General features: G+C 43.6%; 1 protein-coding gene across 3 annotated transcripts in view; it reads right to left on the bottom strand.

The window, feature by feature from the left end:
* The window catches only part of OIT3 (oncoprotein induced transcript 3), a 31,545-nt gene that overhangs the window by 8,231 nt on the left and 1,200 nt on the right, over positions 1–22,114 (bottom strand). For 2 of the 3 annotated variants that reach the window (XM_061373863.1, XM_061373862.1), the window contains exons 3-6: positions 12,873–13,247; positions 12,274–12,384; positions 8,274–8,396; positions 5,292–5,414 (exon numbers count right to left, since the gene is read on the bottom strand). In XM_061373863.1, the coding sequence (XP_061229847.1) occupies positions 5,292–5,414; positions 8,274–8,396; positions 12,274–12,384; positions 12,873–13,116 (601 nt within the window). In that variant the 5' untranslated portion in view covers positions 13,117–13,247. Of the gene's footprint in view, positions 1–5,291; positions 5,415–8,273; positions 8,397–12,273; positions 12,385–12,872; positions 13,248–16,885; positions 17,928–22,114 lie in introns of those variants that run through there. The other variant, XM_061373861.1, reaches the window with a different exon arrangement.

Here is a 22,114-nt window from a genome sequence, read left to right on the forward strand (position 1 = left end):
AGCTTCAATTAATAAAGTAATTGCTGTTTATATTCTTTGCATGTATACACATCCATTCAGTTAGGCAGAGGACAAGTGTAGTGCATATATTCTCGTTTCCTCCCATCCATAAAAACACCCCCCTGCAGAATTTCCATGTATCATTTTAAAATCACATGACAAAACTTTCTGCAAATACACTAGTTACCCAAGTGTTTTCCTAAAATTAATTATAGTCCCAATCCTGAAATTCATATGATCTTTCTTCCCTTAATTTTGATCATTAAGGGTATGATCCACGATTCTGGACCTTGGATACAAGGCACACAGCTAAAACATACCTTTCACCCTCCTTAAGAAAACCCTCCTGTCCCAGCTGAGGTATTTGTAATGGCTACTATATACCTGCAGGGAGTATTTTTTATTAAAAGTTGATCTTTTCAAGGTTATATGCTAAAATGTATGCAGTGTGCCTAAGGCAATATGCTCGCATAATGAAACTGCTGGGTTGGAACAGAAAACTATAGAACTACCTTCAATTTTCCTCTATCCACAGTAAAAGGCAAGTGGGAATAACTGAGCACACTAAGTGGCTCCTCACAAGGAGACAAAGGGACTTCAAGAACACAGTGCAATGCAGAGAGAGATGAACCTCCTTTGGAGACCTGGTTGTCCCAGCTTGGATTTAAAACTTCACTGTTCTACTGACTTGATAAGAAAATACAATGCTTCTATAAAGGTGTAATTCAGGGCAAGACGGTTTGGATCCCAACTGCAACTCTCCAAAGCTCGGACCAATTTGGTTCAGGTTCTGTTTCTAAATGTCTTTGATTGGCACAAAGGGGAAGAAAGAAGAGACACCCATTAAACCTCTGCTCTGGCATTGCAGGAGTTGCCTGCTTGCATTCCACCACCTGGGCACAGAAACAAATGAATGGAACCTGTGAGCAGATCCACTTTTGATTCAAGCCAGCTCATCATTTTTTAGGAAAACAATCGGGGAAATTCCTTATACTAACCATCTCGGAGTAACTGGTAATGTAATTCAGACCACCCTCCACATTTGTATACAGAAGAGTAATCAATACTGAGAACAGTGTTTCAGTTCTACCAATTTAACAGTGGTGCTGCAAGCAAAGAGACTGCATTCATCAATGTGATTCACTGATCAGGCCTTATTTTCCCAAAAGAGACTGCCAGGAACATCATAGGGGGAACTGAAAAGGGGCTGGAAAGGTAGCCCATGGCTATATGCAGACATGTTATTTCAGGCAGGGTCCTGACTGCCAGCACTGAGATGCCCAGCAGAAATGAGTTACCCTGGGTGCCAAGAGTAATTAATTTATTTCACAACTTTTTTCATCTATTCAGAACACTGCACTCTCCTGACTTGCTGTCAGCATCCATTTCTTGCATCCCTGTCCTGGGCTCACCCCAAGATGCAAGCCTCTTGAGAGCCTCACCCACTCTTCGCCTGTCAAACATTTCAGTTATTCATCCTCATACACCCCAGAGCATCTGTAAGTAGAATCATAGAATAGTTAGGGTTGGAAAGGACCTTAAGATCATCAAGTTCCAATCCCCCTGCCATGGGCAGGGACACCTCACACTAAACCATATCACCCAAGGCTTCATCCAACCTGGTCTTGAACACTGCCAGGGATGGAGCATTCGCAGCCTTCCTGGGCAACCCATTCCAGTGCCTCACCACCCTAACAGGAAAGAATTTCCTCCTTATATCCAATCTAAACTTCCCCTGTTTAAGTTTTAACCCATTACCCCTTGTCCTATCACTACAGTCCCTAATGAAGAGTCCCTCCCCAGCATCCCTATAGGCCCCCTTCAGATACTGGAAGGCTGCTATGAGGTCTTCATGCAGCCTTCTCTTCTCCAGGCTGAACAGCCCCAACTTTCTCAGCCTATCTTCATACGGGAAGTACTCCAGCCTCCTGATCATTCTCGTGGCCCTCCTCTGGACTTGTTCCAACAGATCCATGTCCTTTTTATGTTGAGGACACCAGAACTGCACACAATACTCCAGGTGAGGTCCTAAGAAACCTCTGCATTACTGCTTTAAACTCTGTTTTGCACCAATGCCTGCAGTAAGTACCCTGATGCTGGTAGGAAGTTTCTGTGACTCATTCTACTGCCTGCTGTTGTTGGCACCGTGTTCCTTGTCCAGCCTTTGGTTCCTTCCTTGGCCTTTCAAAGTACAGCTGCTTGGAGCAGAGGTTATCTTTTTGTACAGGCTGCTCAGTGGAACAGGCTCTCTGGTGCTGGGGAGCCTTGAACCACTACTAGCAAACCCCAGATCAACTACACCACTGTACCCTGCTTAGCTGAAGACAAGGCTTGGGCATGGGAATGGGGAGAAGGAACATTTCACCATCACACTTCAGAAAGAGGTGGGGTACTAGGATGGTTTGCAAAATTCCAAGTATTTCATGGTACCTTTGTGGGAACATTGTAGCCAAAACTGTGATTTCTGTGGAGGATTATTAATGTTTGTTCTGAATGTAGAGACAGTGCAGAGGAGGGTTGATAGGCTGCAGATCCAATTCCTTCAGGCAACTGTGCCTGTCCCGCACTGTTAATTGTACAACTATAAACCTGATTAGATGCCATAAAAAATTGTGTGGTACAGTTCCAGATATATTCTGTTACATCTTCTCAAAATTGCAAACCACTGCGTGGGGACATAAATTCATGAAATGCAAAAGAACTAGTAATTTCACTTTATGAGATGCTGTATCCTGAGCCCCAGCCTGGCACCCAGCAATGCTGCTGCTCTCTTTAGCAGCCCCAGAAGAAGAAGAAACACTGGCTGGAAAATGAATGGCCTTTTAACCCTGCTAGGGTTGCTCCAGGGATCCAGGGATGAAAAACATTACTCTTTTCTGGCTCTTATCCATCAGTCAGACCTTTAAATCAGTAAGTATAACCATGGCTTTTGGAAATCCCCATTTCCTCCTCCTCCCCACCTGGGTCTGCTGGAGCAGCACTCCTGAATCCCAAGTGTGAGTGCTCATCCCTGAAAACAGTGCCCTGCGTTTCTAGTAAGTTTAAAAAGCAGAAATTTCATCAACTAGAACCATTCCAAATTCCTCTCTAGGACATGCCTGCCCTGTTGTCCCCCATGAAGCCTGGGTCTGTTCCTCTTGTGTCTGGGCACTTTGTAATGCATCAGACTACAGAAAGTTCTGAGCACACCAGGTAACACCAGCACACTGGTATTATCTAAAGCCCAAGCGAATTAGCCTATGACAGGCTTCCTTTTGTTGCATTTTTAGATCCTACCCTGGGCTATAGATCAAGTCTAGCCCATTAGCAAATTCCCACGGAAATGTCTGGAAGCAACTGCAAGGGTTATTTGTGGGCCCACCAAGGCAGAACACAAGCAGAGAGCTATGAGGTCTGTCTCTACCAGGGCAATAGTGCACCTTCTCCAGCTTTGTATTGAGCCTAACATGCCTGAGAAGTGGCCAGGCAAGTCAGATGAATCCAACCAGAGAGCATTACCCACCTTCCACATGCCCACACACCTTTCCTCAACACACAAATTTTGACTGAATATCCTTTCACCAGCAGATCATAGTAGACATCTTCTATGTAAGACACAGGCTTCTTAATGCTTTCAGCACCTTAGGAGCTCAGCTAGCTGTGGGATTACGAGACCCGGAAGAATCCTGGGTGCAAGTCCTGGGTTGTAAGAAGTCATTGCACAAGGAGCTACAGACCCTCTGCTCAACTCTGAAAGTCCTCAGGAACTTCCCCCTGGTCCTCTGCTCCCTGCACTCACTGCTGCAGAGCTAAACTGACCCCTGGGAGTCTGGATGTAGTTGTAGAGGAAATCTCACTCAACTCTTGCAAACCAAAACAGGGAACATGTTTATTCTAATCACATGCTATAGGTGCAAGTGAGTCAGCAAGAAGAACTCCCTGCATACAGGAATGGAGCAAAGTTCAGATAGAGGGTCTCCCAAGGATATCATTGCCCTTGCCTCTATGCAGCAAAAGCAATAGTCAATTTTCTGATGCTATCTTGGCTACTTTTCTAAGTGACAACAAGCCCACCCTGTACCAAAACTATTACTCTGCTTCAAGCCATCAGAATACTGATTGGAGTGGCTATTGAGATACTTGGGAAAAAAAAGCCTCTCTCACCCCATTCTTGGAAGGGATTGAAGCACATTAGCCGAAACTTTAAAAGCACAGTTTGAAGCATGAAAAATTCCAGTTCTAATGGCATAAATCTGTTAAAAGCATACACAGCTGAATCACAGCAATATAATGGGAGATGTTAAGCAATCTTACACCTGGATTGGAGCAATCCCAGGCCCAGCTACAGGTTGGACAGAGAAGAGATTCAGAGCAGCCCTGCAGAGGAGGATTTGGCGGTGTTGGTTGATAAGAAACTGAACATGAGCCAGCTTCAGTGTGCACTCACAGCCCAGAAAGCCAACCGTATCCTGAGCTGCATCAAAAGGAGCGTGACCAGCAGGTCGAAGGAGGTGATCCTGCCCCTCTGCTCTCGTGAAACCTCACTTGGAGTATTGTGTGCAGTTCTGGCATCCTCAACATAAAAAGGACATGGAACTGTTGGAACAAGTCCGGAGAAGGGCCACGAGGATGATCAGGGGACTGGAGCACCTCCTGTATGAAGACAGGCTGAGAAAGTTGGGGCTGTTCAGCCTGGAGAAAAGAAGGCTACGTGGTGACCTCATAGCAGCCTTCCAGTATCGGAAGGGGGCCTATAGGGATGTTGGGGAGGGACTCTTCATTAGGGACTGTAGTGATAGGACTTACAGAGGGAAAGTTTAGATTGGATATTAGGAAGAAGTTCTTTACTGTAGGGGTGGTGAGGCACTGGAATAGGTTGCTCAAGGAAGCTGTGAATGCTCCATCCCTGGCGGCGTTCAAGGCCAGGTTGGACAGAGGCTTGGGTGAGATGGTTTAGTGTGAGGTGTCCCTGCCCATGGCAGGGGGGTTGGAACTAGATGATCTTAAGGTCCTTTTTAACTCTAGCTATTCTATGATTGTATCAATCTTGATTTTAAGTGAACACTGCCAAAACCACCTGTGATGCAAGAGGCACCCAGCTGGGTTCTTTGTCTCTGTTCTCCTGCCTGGCAAAAAGAGCAGTATCTCCAGGCTCTCAGTTTTGGATGATCTGTCATTAAGGACAGAGCTCCATTAACCAAACTGGAAAGGTCAGACTAAGAGAATACAACAAAACCACGAAGAAAAGTTCCTTCAGACATACCTTTGGCATTCATGGGACAGAGGCTGTCGGGGAGATTCTGTTGACCTACCTTGGCAAGTATGATTGTCTTCTGACAGAACAAGTCCCCTCGGACATTCACATTGGTATGTGTCTTCCACTTCAATACAGGTATGGCTGCAGCCTCCATTGTTATTGTGACAGCCTTCAATTTCTGCAAAAGAAAGAAAACCCAGAACACACTGCTCCTCAGACATCTGTGCAACCGCTACACAGGCCCCCAACATACTCTCCTGGATGACTAACAAACAGCATGACCAACACAGAGCTCAAAGGCAACAGCACAGCGAGAGCTTTCTTCCAAGAATATGTGGTGAAAACCTGTTTTTAATTGTACAATCTCCTGCGTTTCTCATTTTACCATGATGTTAACAAGGAATTTTGTGAAAAAGCTTACCAAAATAAATCACATGCTATAATTGGCATACATAAGGCAGCTGAATAGGCAATCTTCAACTTGTCTCTAACTTCTAAGACATCCTCTTAAACTAAATTTTATGTTGTTTCTTACTTCAAAAGGGTGGGAGGAAAATCCTCTTAAAATATCTACCATGTGGAACCATACTCACTCCCTTCGTCACCACCAGAATTAAAGCCCTGAGATTTGCAGGGGAGGTGTCTTGGGGAGAACAGGCTCACAGGTAGCCAGCTCCTACTCCCCTCAGGAATACGAGAGAGAAGACATTGTGCTTTTTGCCTCTGGGTTTGCCAGCTGTTGTGGAGGTGGGTGTACTGAGTCCCTGCATCCCCTTTGTAGGCTGAGGATGAAGCACTGCTTGTAGGAGTTTGTTTAGCAGGAATTTTGACAGTTTGTGACAGATTGACACAAGATCACAGTGTAAGGTCAATTCACCTCCTAATTCTCTCCCATTCTAAAGTGCAGAGGAGAAACAGCAGCACAGCTAATTGGAGGACTTGTCATTTTGTTCTGCAGCCATAGTGGCTAGGAATATGTTTTACATGAAATCTCAGTTCCTCAGAGGATTGCCTCACCTGAACAGAAAAGAGCCTGAAAGGTCAGCCAAACACATTCTGAAGATTTGAAAAACTAAGGCAAGTAAGGCCATTATCAGTTATTTTCTTTATAATAGAAAGCCAACAACAGACTATCACCACTTAAAGAAAACCAAAACCCTCACTGTTTGATATTCTTTTTACCTTTTGGAATGAATACATATTCTCAGTAGAACAATAGTACACATAGTATAAGAAATCATAAATACAAAATATTTCTCCCTAAGCCTACCACAGGAAATGACAGTATGGTTTTCACTGAAATATAAAGGAAAGAATGCAAATCCCATACTCAGTCCCATAGATTACATGAAAAACAACAGCCTGGGCTCTCCATGTGAGTCAAAGTAATGGGTAAGGCATTAGAACGGAAATTTTGAGATACTCTTAACCTTAGTAAGCCTCACTAGCTCATATAATCAAGATAAATCTCTTGCATTTATTATTTTTAGCAACAGCTGTGAGGTGTCTCACAAGTAAATCACATACTCTAATGGTTCACAAAGCTCAGGGCATAGCCTTAGAAATAAAACTCACTAACAAGATTGTAAAAATCCTCAGCAGCAGTGTCAAAACTCATGAAAAGCACCATCCTTCTTACAGAAGAAGTTAAATGATACATCAAAAGGTCTTAAAATACAAGTTTAAGAGCAGCAGAAAGAAACAAGCTTCCAAGCACAGACTACTCCAGCCCTGTTAGAAAAGTGCAGTGCTCAGGAATAAAGACTGCCACGTAGCACAGCTGGGTTTACATGACACCCCACAGATTCAATGCTGGATGTGGAAGGGATGAAGCCCACAGATTACTTTTGGCCCCAACCAACCCAACAAGTATACTTAAGGAGCACTCGGCACAGCAGCTCCCCAGGGAAGTGTCATTATCTGGATGAGTGATGTTTATTAATAGAGCTCAGAGAGACAATTTTCAGAGAAGTGAAATGAAATATGCTTTGTTATCAAAGAGAGGGAAAAGAGAGACAAAAACTGCAGCTTGGAGCCATTTGTCAATGAACTACAAAGAAGGTTGGAGTGCAGCCCAAAAATACAATGGCAATCCCTCTCTCTCTGCACCATGGATGCCTGCCACACAGCAGCTCATGTAAGTTTGCATGCAGACTGCAGATATATTCAATTCTGGTAATCAGGTAGCTCAGAAGTGAGGCACATATGTAAGCTATTATTTTTGTCTAAGGCCCCACAGTATCTGTGAACACACAACACAGCAGCTTTGCCTGTGAGGGGGCACAGTGGTCTTCACAGCTGACCACAGAGAACATCAGGCACACGTCATTTTTTCCTGGGTTTTCCTATTTCTGCTCAAAGATGTCTGTACATTGTTAATTACAACAGATGAAGCCTACAGTTTTGTCTTGAAGTCCTTGTTAAGCTACCAAGCTCATCAAGGGTTTTCAGGCTGGCTGTGCCACCACTAGGATGTAACTGTATCAGTTGCACACAGCAAAGCCCACAACCAACTACTTACAAAAAATCAAACAAAACACATCCCTATTGTCAAATCTAGCTTCTGTCTACAGACTAGCACCACCTCTTCTCAGTCTGTATTCTAGGAGGTTAAGTGATCCTACTGTTGTCTAATGTCATGATATTTACCCCATAGATAATGCTAGCTGTCAAAAATAAGCAATGCGAAAGCTGCCCCTGCACAACTGTCATACAAATGCACAGAGACAAATCCCAGCATCTCCAGCAACAACTAGCTCTATCTGAACAACCAAACTTTAAGATCCACTGCTGCCTCTCCCCCACTAGAGACAACTACAAGCAAACCCTAACAGAAATGCACAAAACAGAGAGAACAACAAGGAGACTTCTCTCTGCTTGATTAGAAGGTTATTTCAGTAACAACACCACTGGGAAGCACAGAAGTGATAGGAGTGACATTTAATCCCAGCTTCAAACAGCTACAAAGAACTAGTGCTGCAAGTGAAGGGGAATGATTTATATTGTTTTCAGCAGACTATGATAGCTGAAACCTCACCTTCACAGGTTTTGCCATCACTTCCTAGTGTGCGCCCAATCCCACACTCACAGCGGTAGGAGTTCTTCAGGTTAACACAGAATTCACTGCAGCCTCCATTGTTCTGCTCACATTCATTTTCATCTGAAAAAAAGAAAAAGAAAACAGTGTCGAAACACACCCCTGGGTAATCACAGCTGGCAAAAAGGGGCTGTTACATGGGAGTGCTGGTCAGACCATGGACTGGCTTTTCTGGCCTCATAATCTGGATCTTGGCATTACAGATGGTCAATCCCACTAAAATGCTAAAGAACACTGCCTACTGACAGTAGCAGAGTGTTACGCTATGCTGTGTCTACATCAGGAACTAAGCAGACTGGGAGGGAAACACCACATGCACACAGCAGCCATTTCAGAGTGAAGATAGGCACAGTCCCACTGGGAAACTTCCAAACTGGTTCCACATGCTGGGAGTTTGTGTTTGCACTTATCTTGTCATCCTAAACTATTCTTCACTCACAAAGACATTAGAATAGAGCTAACATGACTTCACTGCATCGTAAAACTAGCTGATTATGAGAACTGGTCAAAAATAAATCCTATTTCTGTATCATACGTGCTACTGCTACACGTGGCCAATTATCCTACAGCAATTTTTAATGATTCACCCCTTATTTCAGCAGAGACACAAGAATGAAAAACAGCTGTGAACATATAAACAAAGCTGAAATCAAAGCAACATATTTTAATGAACCCCATGAAACTTTCCCAAGAAAAGCCAGGTCATGAGAAATTTCATCATTTCGCCCTCTTGCCGCAGCTCTTGCTGCTCTCTGCACCAGGCAGCTCAGGTGTTCTTGAGGAACAGAACTGCCAACTTGCCGTGGCGAGACCTAACTTGGGCATTGGTGCCTCACAGACCATCGCAACCATTAGCTGCTTACTCTGAAGATAAGCAAAGAGCTTCCACAGAGCTATTGCTCCTACCTCTCCAGCTCAGAAGAGAAGTGCTTGAGGTGGCATCCTGTTTTCTGGAGCGGACTCTGGAGAAAGGTTGCAGAACAACCTTTTGATAGGCCTGCACTGAGTTTTTATAACCTATATCAATATACCCATGTCATGTTTCTGCGCTGGCTGCATTCAGCTTTACAGTAGAGCCCTCTAAGGCGTTGACAGTATTTGTTGAAATAAATCCACAGCAGATGCTTTTGAATCTCTTGGTAAAGCTCTGAAAACCTCCTTATTTTCTGTTTTAAAGGCTAAAGTTTCTGTATGTTTCTCTGCTTTTTTATTTTTTTTTTTTCAAAATAACTTTGCTCTCCAAGATTCTCATTCTTCAACCTGATTTCACATGAGGTTTCAGTAAAACAGCTTAGAAGTTACCATTTATTAGATGTCAGAAGCTTTAAAACCAAGAAAAAAGAAAAATACCATTAAAGGGACAGGTCAGAGATGAGCTCTCTTAGGTGTTAAGTGATCCCACGCATACACAGTACTTGCAGTATGCAGCTAGTGGTGTTGTCTCCTTCCACAACCAATGTGAGTTAAATATTTTTAGCCAAAGAAATGGCTGGTACCCTGGCTTGGGAGGCAGAAAGCACATTGTTGTGGTTTAACCCCAGCCAGCCAGCTTTTCACTCACTCCCCCCCCACCCCCCATTCCCAGAGGGACTGAGAGGAGAATCAAAAAGAATGCAACTCCCACGGGTTGAGATAAGAACAGTTTAGTAACTAAGGTATAACACAAATCACCACCGCTACCACCAGTACTAATAATGATAAAGGAAATAACAAGGGAAGAGAATACAACACCTCACCACCTGCCGACCGATAACTCGGCCCCCCTAGCCCGACCAAGCACGGACCGATACCTCCTCCAACCCCACAGTGCCCTCAGCCCATCCGGGTAACTCCCAGTTACATCCAAGGCATGAGGTGCTGTGGTATGAATACCTCTTTGGTCAGTTTGGGTCAGGTGTCCTGTCTCTGCTTCCTCCCAGCTTCCCTCCTCCCTGGCAGAGCATGAGGCTCACAAAGTCCTTGGCCAAACCAAAACATCATTGTTTTCAGCTCTGTTCCCAGCCCAAAAGTAAAAACATAGCACTGCACCAGCTACCAAGAAGGAGAAAAGTAACTGCTACTGCTAAACCCAGGACACACATCCAGGACACACACACAGACAGGGTCCCTTTTCACACATGTAACAGGCTCCACATTTTCACTTCTAACAGTAAAACTAAAGCTGCCTAAAGAGTTAAGAGTGAAAGGGAAATTGGCAAAGACAGAGATGCTGTTAGAAGGCCCTAGAGGCTGGCTTGTTCAAGTGCTGCTGTAACCAGCAATTCACCAAGTTCTACAACGCAACAGAATGGTGTATCCATGACATTGCAGACCCATGGCAGAAAGTCCAAGACCTAATCTAACCTCTAAGTAAGTTCACAAATGACAATATAACTCAGGATCAGCCGTTCTACTGTGGGATTCAAAACGTACAATGTATTGAAGTCAACTTAGCAGAGGGAGGTTCACTGACAATGCACAACAGAAAGTCATTAGAAATATGAATGAGCCATACAACAAGAGATGGTGCAGGTAGGTAAACTAGTGTGATTATTTCAACTGAGGTGTTGTGCCATCTGATTATCATGAAGAGAAGCAGCAGTGCAGAAATCCTGCTTGCCCTGGCAATGTGGGGTGAAGGCAGCTGCAGCACAGATACACAGGCTCAAGACTCCTGCATGCTTCCCTACTGCAGGAAATCCTTTCCCGTGAGCCTGCCACAGATTTATTGAGTGCTGGTGCTTGTCAAGGGCACTTCTGTGACTGGAAGTTTGATACAGAAACAGCCAATAAATGCTTTTAACTAGCTAAGAGCTAACTCAGCCACTCATCTGCAGTGATGTGGAGCAGCTTAAGAAAAACCCTTCTGAAGAATCAGTGTGAGCAAGTATAAATCTGCAGCAAGGCCAGGCTGCTCTCTTCACAAATTGTAATGACTGTGACCCCTACCCTGAAGCCCACAGACATGAGGAATGAGAAGAAACTAACTACACCTGCTTTGTCAGCTGTAGTCTGTATGGAAAAAAGTGACCTGCCACACAGCCTCCTGGACTAATTCTGCTTTCAACCTCCTAATCAAATCAAGACACAAGAACAAAGATGAGACCTCAGTTACTGTGAACACTAGCACCCCTTTCTCCCTCTGTGTCACCTCCTCCTGTCCATTGGTGCAGCTCTGCAGCAATCCAACAGCCCCTTACGTTGCCTCACAGACCATCTTCTTCCTAAGACCTCACAGTCCAGGTGCTCTCCTCCGAGCACCACACGCACAATCACAGCTGTCCTCTCCTCAAAGTTTCACAGGAATTCCCTCACAAATCCCTCAAGCCCACATTCCCAGCACTGCTCTCACAGCCATCCACCCTCCTCCTGGTCATGCTAGTCTCTGCCAGTGCAGCCACCAAATGCCAGCCCCTCCATACCACCTTGTCATGCTGCCTAAAACCACTTTGGCTCTCCTCAAGCCCCAGGCCCTGGACAATGCCCCACAAGGGCACTAAAAGTATGTTGAAGCTTTCACTAGCCCTTTGCCAGCCAGTGAAACTTTTCTTGGAGGAAAGAGATATTCAACAGGGTGGGCGAAAGGAAGTCTCTAATGACAGACTGCACAACTGTTCCTGAATACCAATGAGACTGTACTGTGCTCTTGCAGAGGCTCTACTACTGTCAGTGAAGCTGCTGCCTTCAGCAGCTGAGCCATGCAGAAAGCAAATGTAGCCTGTGTAGCTCCAGGGGCACCAGAATGTATTCAGTCAATGGATGTTGTATCTCACCCTGCAGAGAGAGATTGGGAACAATTTACAGAATCAAAGACCTGTTCTAGGCAGCAAGAGGAAAAAAACTCCTTCAGAATACTTTTCATTTTTTGTACTGCTTTGTAGGACAATGAACTGAAATGTGAGCAATGAAACAAAGGAGAAGGAAAGCACCAGTAACTGACACAAGTTTTTTCCACCCTTACCAAGACATGTCTGTCCATCAGGTCCTAGTGTTGTCCCAAGGGAACATGTGCAGTCACTGGTGTCCAGGCAGGAGCCCTGGCAATCCACCACATCACAGATGTCATAAAAATCTAGGGCATGACAAGAATACTGTCAGCACAAACTACTGAGCATGCACAAAAATAGTGTACTAGTATTGACAACTTCAAGCCCTGTTTCTAGTCCATCAGTTATAGACCTAGCCCACATTAGGAAAGCTGAACCACTGAAGCTGATAAGAAACAATTCAGTTTAATTACTGTAAGTCAGAGATGCAAATGTTGGCTTTGGTAGCATGCCAACACAAACCACAGGGTCCACAGAGAGCATTAAATCACTGCAGCCAGGCCAGCCATGGAAGATTTCTGCTAGCTGAGTAAAGGCTAGAATTCACAGAGGTGAAGTTGCCTGATTGATCTTGCATAGACAGGCCACCAACTGCACTGCACCACCTCACACACCTTAGGGTGAGAAAGCCAGAAATCAGTCAGCACCTCTCTCAGGTATATGGATGCTCACTACCTCTCCTGCATCACAGGGACCAAGGGGTTTCAGAAAAGCAATCTCAGCAGTTACTTACGGCCACAGTATGCATGGAAACAAACGCTAGGCCTGATTAAGTGATACACGTAGTACCCGCCCGGACACGCCTTGACATCAATCGTGGTATTCCAAAGGCAGCAGTTCCCATTGAAGCTGGCACAAGCCTGGCGTGGGACGATGCCATCTGACTCTCGTGGGTGGCTGCCATTGAGCCAGATGGGAGCGTGGGTGCCACAGTGGTTCTCTGGGATGCAGAAGGTAGGCATAGCATCGCCAGCCATGCCAGTGAAGCGATACCACTCCCCGTCAATTTGACTGTCGCATGTCGGCTGGCCGTGGGAACCATTTATCTGATGATCTGTGTTCCTCCAGGGCTCATTCAGGCTGATGTAGGCAGAGCAGGGATCCAGGGCTGAGACATGCAGCAAGAGACAAGAGAGAACATCTGAGAGATATCAAATCAAGTTGATGACTGATAATTGCAAGGAATTTCTTGCAATTTCTTTTTCTATTCCTGACTTTACAGAATCATTGTGATAGATAAAGATCCCCTGGGACAAACAGTAATACCAGCTAGCTAATTGCCTCATGGAAAATTCTGACAGGTCAGCTTAAATGTCTTGGAAGAAAAAGTAAATTAACAGAGCTCTTACAACATTATGCAACAGTCTGACTTGCTGTTTAGCTGCTGTAGATTATGAGAAGGGAAAAAAGAAGAAAACAGGAAAATCTGGGGTCCAGGTAGTGATTTTACCATAGGAAATATGTCCTGGGAGCACTGGATCTAGCCTAGGACGTCCACCTTTTCTTCAAGTACTAACTGAGCATCTGCGAGCCCTTCCTGAAGTCACTGGTAACTGTTCCACATGCCTTGGAAAAAAGGACCAGACTTCAAGCACGTTATGCAACCTCTCTCAAAATCCATCCATACCTTGGTGTCTGCCCTCACAGTTGGAGTTACCATAACCACAAGGCAGAGATCACTATGCAAAGCATCAGTTAAAATGTGAAGTGTAAGATAGACAATAGGTGTCTATCTTACATATTCAAGGTGTGCAGAACAAAAATATTTCCATTATTAGACCCCTATATAACTGTAAAGCATCTCTAAGCATATTTTATCAGTTCCTACTCATTTCAGGGTACAACTTTAAACAGCTAGTATAAGAACTGCTCTCCCAGGTCACAATGAAGTTGATCTACAGCTCAGCAAGTTGTCTCTAACCCAGAGTGTCTGCTTAGGGAAGTGAGATAGAACAGACACCCTGCTCCATTTACCTTGGTTTTTGTTCTCCACTGTTTCTCCTATAGCTATGTACATAATATCTTGAGGTGAGTAGAAAGAGCTATAACTCAAAACCATGCACTCTGTAAAATTCTGCCCTGGGGCAAGAAAGAGAGGTGGCAGCTCCCTGTATTTAAAGATCCACTTAGATATGCCCTGGTTCCCTCCAGAAACTGGTCCCCGCTTCCCTCTCTGCCAAATACCAACCACCTCTATGCTTCACAGTATCTGTTGTGGATTTCTGTGACATCAAAGCCTCCTTGCATCTGAAACAGCTTCCCCATATCTTTTTTTATGATTAAAATCTAGAGAGCTTGAACATCTGAATCAGGACCTTCTGAGGAGCAAAGTATTCAACTCTTTACACAGTCATGTTCCTCATAAGCCCACAAACCCTCCTAATCTCTACCGAAGACAAGACGTTTGTGAGTGAAGTGTGTTTGAGAGGGAGAAATATAAACACGTGGACCTCCTGACATATGCACATCTGTTCATGAAGTGCTCAAAGAGTGTGTCCTTTTCAGAGGCCTTTCTGAACCTTCAGCAAACCAAACTTAAGAATACCATACGGTGAAAAAACCCCAAAGAATTGAAGTGTTCATTACATTTTCAGTCTTCTGATTAACTCTGATTTGGCAGCTTCCTCAATAGAAGTCCGGAGGTTTCATTTTCACTTACATTTAATATCTGATTAAGCACTACTTATCCCTGACTATTTCCTATTAAGCAAAATGAATGCTAATCCTGTCTTAAGGAAAACTGATTATCATTTCCTAGAATTAGGCTAATAAACCCAATCATTCTGATTAAATGCACCTCAGACTGGAATACCCTCTTCTTTCTACATCACATTTCTTTTTAAGTACTAAATTTGCTTTCTCCGCTTTGTTTGAGCAGTAGGGTGATGCAAATGGGTGGGGAGGACGCACTATATTGTTTCCATTAGAATGCTCTAAAGGCAGACAAACCTTCTTGGTTCATCATTTTTTGCTTCACTGACTTTAAAGGGGGAACTACATGTGCTTCAGAGAACACATTTCAAGTCATCCTTATTCAGCTGCATCTCCTGTAAGGATCTGTCCCACCAACATGTTACCTTGTACCTTCTCACAAACGTGGTATCTCTTTTGTCAAACATCCTTACACCTTCCTCAGCCGTAGGTACATTTGGCTCCAAACCAGCCAAAAAGGCAGAAGCAGTTGCCATAGTCATGAGCTGCAAGCTGGCACAGAGAGTGCAGATCTGGGTTACAAAGGGAATCTCTAGTGCCCTAATTCACAAGCTAGGAGAAGCATATTCACTCCCACCTCAAGCAGCCTGTTTCTCCTGAGCAGCAGAGGAGGGAAATACAGCAGAAAACTTCTGATGAGATTCATCAGGTAATCCCTCATGAGGTCTCTCTTCCATCTGCATTTCCTTGTCTCCCCTTAGCTACAGACAGCAGCAGCTCTGATGAATCCCATCCTCCAAAAGCTTGCTTGACTTCTTGCAACAGGAAAGAATAGGTCCTGGCTTTTCTCTGCACACAACTAAACAGAACTTCCTCTGGGCTTCCCTCAGTGTAACTCCCTCCGTTTCCACAAGGTGATTTGGCATGGCCTCATGGTGAGCCACTGACTAAGATTAAAACATTTTTGTTTTGTTAAAAGCTAAATGAGGTGAAGTGAGAAATGCCCTGTCAGCTTTCCAGCTGGGCAGCACCAAAAATACACACATACTCATTAGCTTTCATGCAGTATAATTAACTTTATGAAATACCCTTTGTAGACAGACTCTAAAAACACTCATTTAGGGAAGATCACATTGCCTCCTAAACATTCAGAAGACAATTTTAAGACAAAACCACTGAGATATATAGAGGGAGCCAGAAGAAGGCATTTCAGAGGAATGGAGTAGCATACCCTCACATATTTTATTTCTCTGAAAGCTGCAGGCAGGAGTGAAGGGGACACAAACAAGCAGAAAAAGCACAGTGCTCTTTTGAACACTCAGTCCTCACGGCCACTCTCAGACTGCCAGCATTGCCCCAAGCCATGGTCCCTGCAGACACCAAGCAGTCTTTGGCAGCAGTGTACTGAAAACTAACTTGAGTTCTTAAGAAAAAAATCTGCAGAAATATAAAAGCAATCAACCCCTCATCTCTTCTCCCGAAACAACAAAAGCATGGGTGTTTCGCACAAGGCATGTAACTATCTCCAGCTCCCTGTTTTTCATTTTTCTTGGCCCAATTTTTTTTCCTCTCCAGCACTTCTTGCGTGGCCTGAGCAATTCAGTCTGACAAGCATTAGCTATGAAGTAAAGCTTTTCAATTTGTAATCTTGATGATATCATTAGTTTTGTAGCTGACATGCTAGCATATATATTGGATGACAAATCAATCTAGCAAGCATTTGTAAGTCCACCAATCTGCAGAGAGATTAATCCTGTGTGTATTGTGCAATTGGAGCTCTCTGCTCTGGCACAACTAAGCAATGAAATGAGCAGCACTGCATTATGACACTAAATTCAGTTAAGATTTATCAAAGAAGCAGGTCCTCTGAAGGGAGAGGAAAATCCCACAGTGCTTTGGCAGTAGACATTCTCTCAATACGGGAGGCTTCACGCTCTGTGACAGAAAGATCTTTCCAACTGGAAAGAATTTCACGCCACCTTCAGAGAAAAATTGTCACATCTTCTAGTCTTTCACCTAAGAATATCAAGGTTCAGCATGAATCCTAAATATGACAAACAGAAATAAGTTTGAAGGCAATGCCTCTTTACTCACCCATCGAAGACACTGGCTGCAACTGGATGATGAAGCAGATACAGAAAAACAAGTACTGAAACATCCCACTCAGCCAAGGAACAGTTACCACTCAAGCAACAAAGGCTTGAAAGCCCTTGCACACGCTGTGGCTCTTGCAGCCTTCCTCTCGGTGGAGCTTCTGATCCCAAGCTTTCTGAAGAGCAAGTGTGATGGCTGTCCTAGAAGTTTATCAAAGGAAGAAGCTGAAGGGATGTGGGGTACAGCTCCAGCCTTGACCTTCACAGAGCAGCTCTGCCCCTTATTGACAACAGAGATGTACTTACTGATCAATCTTGTTTTTCTGGACTCAACCCGCTATTGTTTTCTGGCCTGACTGCCCCACAGTGACACCTCCCTATATCTTATCTGGAGACAAATTCTAACCAGGGACACCCGGACATCCCGAAGGGATGGAAAAGAACAACAGATGGGTGCTTGTTGTTATCTCTTCTCCTTCCACTAGTCATGTGACTTCATGGCTCCCCACAGGCAAAAAACACCAGCTAGAGTGCCTTAACTGCAGGAAATAGTGGCAAAAGGAGGAGAACTGATCCTTCCGAGTAGAGATTGCAGATGAGTGCTTGGAGCAGAGCTACAATAGGAACATCAGTCAAAATGAAAGACTGGTGTCCCACAGAGAAATAAATTGTTCCTACACTACACAAAGACCCTTTCCACTCCTAGTCACATAACTTGATCACTGCAGCAAAATTATCAAACAAGGCAAGTAAGGACATTTTTCTGCAGTAGTTTTATGATCTCTGCTTAAAAAAAAAAACAACTCGACAAATGAACAATTAAGACAGCCAACGTTATTGAATTAACTTCCATACAAAACTGAGTAATTGAGAACCTCTGCCTTACCAGTTGAAACCAAACTAGATTGAGCCACAGGTCATGACCATAAGCCCTAGCTATAGATGAGATGTAGCACACTGAAATTTACACCAAAACAAACCAAGCACCACAACTAGCAGTGAGAGATACCAAGGGCAACATGAATAAGCAGAGAAGACTCTTCCCTCTCATCCCCATAGCTGTAGCTCTTAATATTCAAAGCTCTGTTTTTAACATATATATATATATATATATATATATATACACATATACAGGTCCCTCCCTGCTTATGAACAAGTCAAACAGTTCTCCAGAAAATCATCTGCAGGCAAAAAGCTCTCCATGAGCAAGGAAGTACAGGTAAGCCTACAATAACTGCACAATCAAACAAGTGCAAGGCATTTCCCTATTTCCTTTGTAGCCTGCATTTCTGCAGCAGGCTGGTGTAAGGAATAATGTCAAGGTTGATGGATGTGGTAGCCTCAAATCCCAGCAGGGAAAAAATTGCTTTGCTATTTTCATATTGAGTTTGCATGAGATAGAATTAGGCATTTGCCTGCTTTGTAGAGATACCAAAAGTTCTCAATGGCTTCTCTTTTTCTGGGTGTTCCCCTTGCAGTGAAGTGCAATATGCTGCTCTGCTCCACCCCAAAGAGGAGGCTTTTTCAGTGGTGAATGACTCCAGGGAACAATAAAAAAGTTTTATAAGTGACTGCCATTGATCCCACAAAAACAAAAAAAAAAAGTCTTTGTAGCTACATTATGCTGACAGCTGTGCAGTACTCAAGTGTTTTTACAACAACAGGAAACAAATTCACTATGCAAAGCTAGCAAGGCAGATAACCCTCAAAAGGTGATTATGTGAATTCCCAGAAGAGAAACTAAAATTGAACAGACGAATACAGCAATCCACAGGAAGTTATACTTGGCCATTTTCATTGAGAAGTTTATTCATACTTAAGACCCTGGGTAAATAAAACTGACAAACTTCAGTTGAATTTCTATTTGTGTTAGAGGTGTATTTCCCTGAAACAATTCATTACCAGCTGCTTTTATTTTTGTAGGTGGCATATTAGCCCTGACACTAGTAACATTTTGACAGTTACGTGTGACTGACAACTGACAATTAACATAGGGAAACAAACTACATCATAGCAGTTCTGAGCCTCAAAGGTATCATAAAAAAGGCCCAAGTTCTCCAAAACGGATAAAAGCAGGAGATGCCCCACCATTCCCAGAGATGACACTGTCCTAAATCACCATAACATCTAGCTCAAGGAGGGAGTTTAAAGTTAGAGAAGGTTCAGTGTGCTGCCTCTAAACATTTTGGGAATCCACAGGAAAGACAAAGACTATCTCAGTCTCCTGAAAGAAGCACTGGGCATAACTCTTCTATCAGCACTTCCTCTTTTCTGTGTAAGTTATTTCCGGTGACATACATAAACATGTCACCTGTTCCCTCATAAACAATAGTACCAGAGTAGGCCACTGCAAACCTATGCCCCAGGGAGCTGGAGCAATTATTCCTAAGAGGGTAAAAGAGGAAAAATCCCCAACCAACTAAAACCCCTCCTAAAACAGAACCTCTGAAAGAGAGAATAGAATTCCAATTGAATGCTCTGGCTGCTGTAGAGCCTGCATTCTCTTGGCAGTTCTGGCCAATCTACTGTTCCTGACCTCTGCTTTCCCACTCCAAAGATAAGGGAGCCTGACTACCCAACAAGCAAGAAGAATCAGGATTGGTTTTTATTTCCTAGAAGTAGTCATCAGTATGGGTTAAAAGGTACAAAGAGAGAAGGTAATATTAAAGTAGGGGGCTAGGATTTTATTTTAGTACCCAAGATACAGGATCTTCTAAACCTGCTGCTGTCTAAACCTGGATACTTAACGCAAGAAAGGATGCTAATTTTGCAGGTGGCAATCACACTTCTTGCCCTTCCCAGAGATTTGGAGGGCTTTACCATCTTTACACAAGGAACTCGAATTCTCCAAAGCGTTGGCTAGGCTGGAAAGCCTCATACAGTTTGTAATGGATTAATGAATAAAGATGCTTTGTATCAGATGTTTACTGAAGCAGGCCTAGTCTTTGTTAGACTCACCTCTCAAAACACACCAGTGTTTGCTGAAAGTGAGTGGTGTGTAGAGCAGTTCTTAAAGCAGGAGTAACTCCTGCAGCCTGTCTGGAAGGAACAGGCGGAAGAGCTAATCAGCGCTTCCTGTTGCTGAGAATGGAGAAACCAACGCACACAACAGGATCCCTTGTCTGCAATTGATTTTAGGATGTATGCTCACAATAAGCCTTGACAGGCTGCTGAGATGGATTGCACGTAAGTCAAGGACTCAGAGATAGGCATTGTTGCTGTAAACAACTTGTCCTGTAACTTGGTGCCAATGGGAAGGGCTCTTGAGATGAGCAAGTGAACATGAATTTGGTGAAGTATGAGCAAACTCAACAGAAGTAAAACACCAAGATCATGGTAAAATCAGACAAGAACATAACTCCTAGTGAAGAGTAGCAGTTATTTTCTTTCCCTTAGTGGAGCTCTGTGATGCAGAACTTGGTGTTTTGAGACTGTTTTTCCACAGGTCCTGCAGAACCCAGTGTATCATCCAGGATCCTCAATTTCTAGATGAAGGAATTAGGGCATAGGCAGCATGCTCACAATTTCACAACTAGTCAGGGCAGAAACAGGAGGAGAACCCATCTTCTTTTACAAGTTCACAGAGCCACAATGACACAGCATAACACCAGCATCTCCCATACTTCAGGACTTAGATACACTGCAAGTTTAATTTCCATTCCTGTATTTTATTTTTTACCCCTTTAATGTCTGTATAGAGTAAAACTGTTGTTTTGGGTTCGTTTTGGTTTTTTAAGAAAATATTTTTAATCTCTTGGGATAGGTAGAAAAATACTTCAAAATCATCTTTCTATGTGAAAAGAAAGTCATACAATGTGGCACAGAGGGAAGCAGCTTGCATTTACAACTCCATACAAAAAAACCCCATAAGAGATCAAAGAAATCATTCCACTGGCTCAAAAAGACAAGGCAATTTGGCCAGCTTCACTTGACTGACATAGTGCCAAGGTCTGACAGCGAATCGTGCAAACCCTCTTGGAGCCAACATGGAAATGTAAGAACTTGCAACAAGGTGATCACCATCACTGTCAGGTAGGAAGGATTACAGGGGGGGAAAGGATTTCTTGCTTGCTCTTCAGGAAAAAGGAGCCATGAACATTTCTCCTGGAGAGCTTGAAAGATAAAGCCTCACAGGCATGGCAAAAGGGAACCTAATACATTTCTCCAGATAATTTTGAACTTGACATGTATTTATATGAACTCTGACATAGAAAAAGAGGGAAGGAAGGTTAACAAAAAACCCAACAAAATTGGTAGAAAAAGCAGCATCCGAACACTGCAATGTACATTGCTGTTTATCCTTCATGTGGTTTTATGAACACAGTATGACATTAAGATTCAGGCAGCACTGCCTGCTCTTAAAGTGCTGTTGGTGGGACAGGAGCCTACTACCTGACCGACTCCTTGGCATGAAATAGCTAATGCAAGAGAGCTTGTTGAAGTGCTGATGAGTGTACAACTGTGATAAAATCGTGTGCAAACAAACATCACCCTTCCCTTCAATATTTGCATTCAAGGGCAACAAAAGCAGAGAAGCGCTGAGATCTAGGATTGAGGTTTATGGCATGTCATCCATCCCTAGCAGAGGCCACATGCCCAGGTGGTGCAGAGAGGAGTGAGACAGCAAACTTCCAGGGGTACAAATGAGACCCACTGGAGAGCCCATATTTCAGGGTACAATTGTAGACTCTTACTTTACTCCTTTTCTCAGTCTCTAGACCAACATTAAGGCATGTGCAGGAAAAACTTTGTCACATCATTTTCTTTTCAAAATAGGGATTGTGGTGCTAGGTGTCGAAGTCTTTCACTTCTGGATGCCAAAACAGATGGGCTCTTATGCAACTGATCCAAGCAGTTTGTCTAGGGAGGGCAGCAATTCATCTGTACACAGCATCAGGTTAAGGACTGCTTGGAAGAAGTTTGTCAGACTGCTGAACTAAAATTCAACAGCGATTAAAGGTAGGTCACAACAAGTAGCAGGTTCCAGCCCCTCTCCTCCAACTTTAAAAAGTAAAAAATGAGTTGTCTGTTTTAAAAACCAATTTTTAAAAAATAAAATCATGGATTTTACTTTTTGCTAAACAGTCAATGGACATGATGGAAACCTGGCATCAAACATATCATTCTACTATCCCATCAAGTTAGGAGAAAGTACAGTCTGCCGATTCCCAAAGTTAATGAACCACCAATACATCACTATGACAAATCCACCTACAGCCATTCACGGGTC

Source organism: Neopsephotus bourkii, unplaced genomic scaffold (genome assembly GCF_033783945.1).
Source record: "Neopsephotus bourkii isolate Nb327-2 ecotype Australia unplaced genomic scaffold, CSIRO-AGI_Nbou_v1 NB_1634, whole genome shotgun sequence".
Lineage (NCBI taxonomy): Eukaryota > Metazoa > Chordata > Aves > Psittaciformes > Psittacidae > Neopsephotus > Neopsephotus bourkii.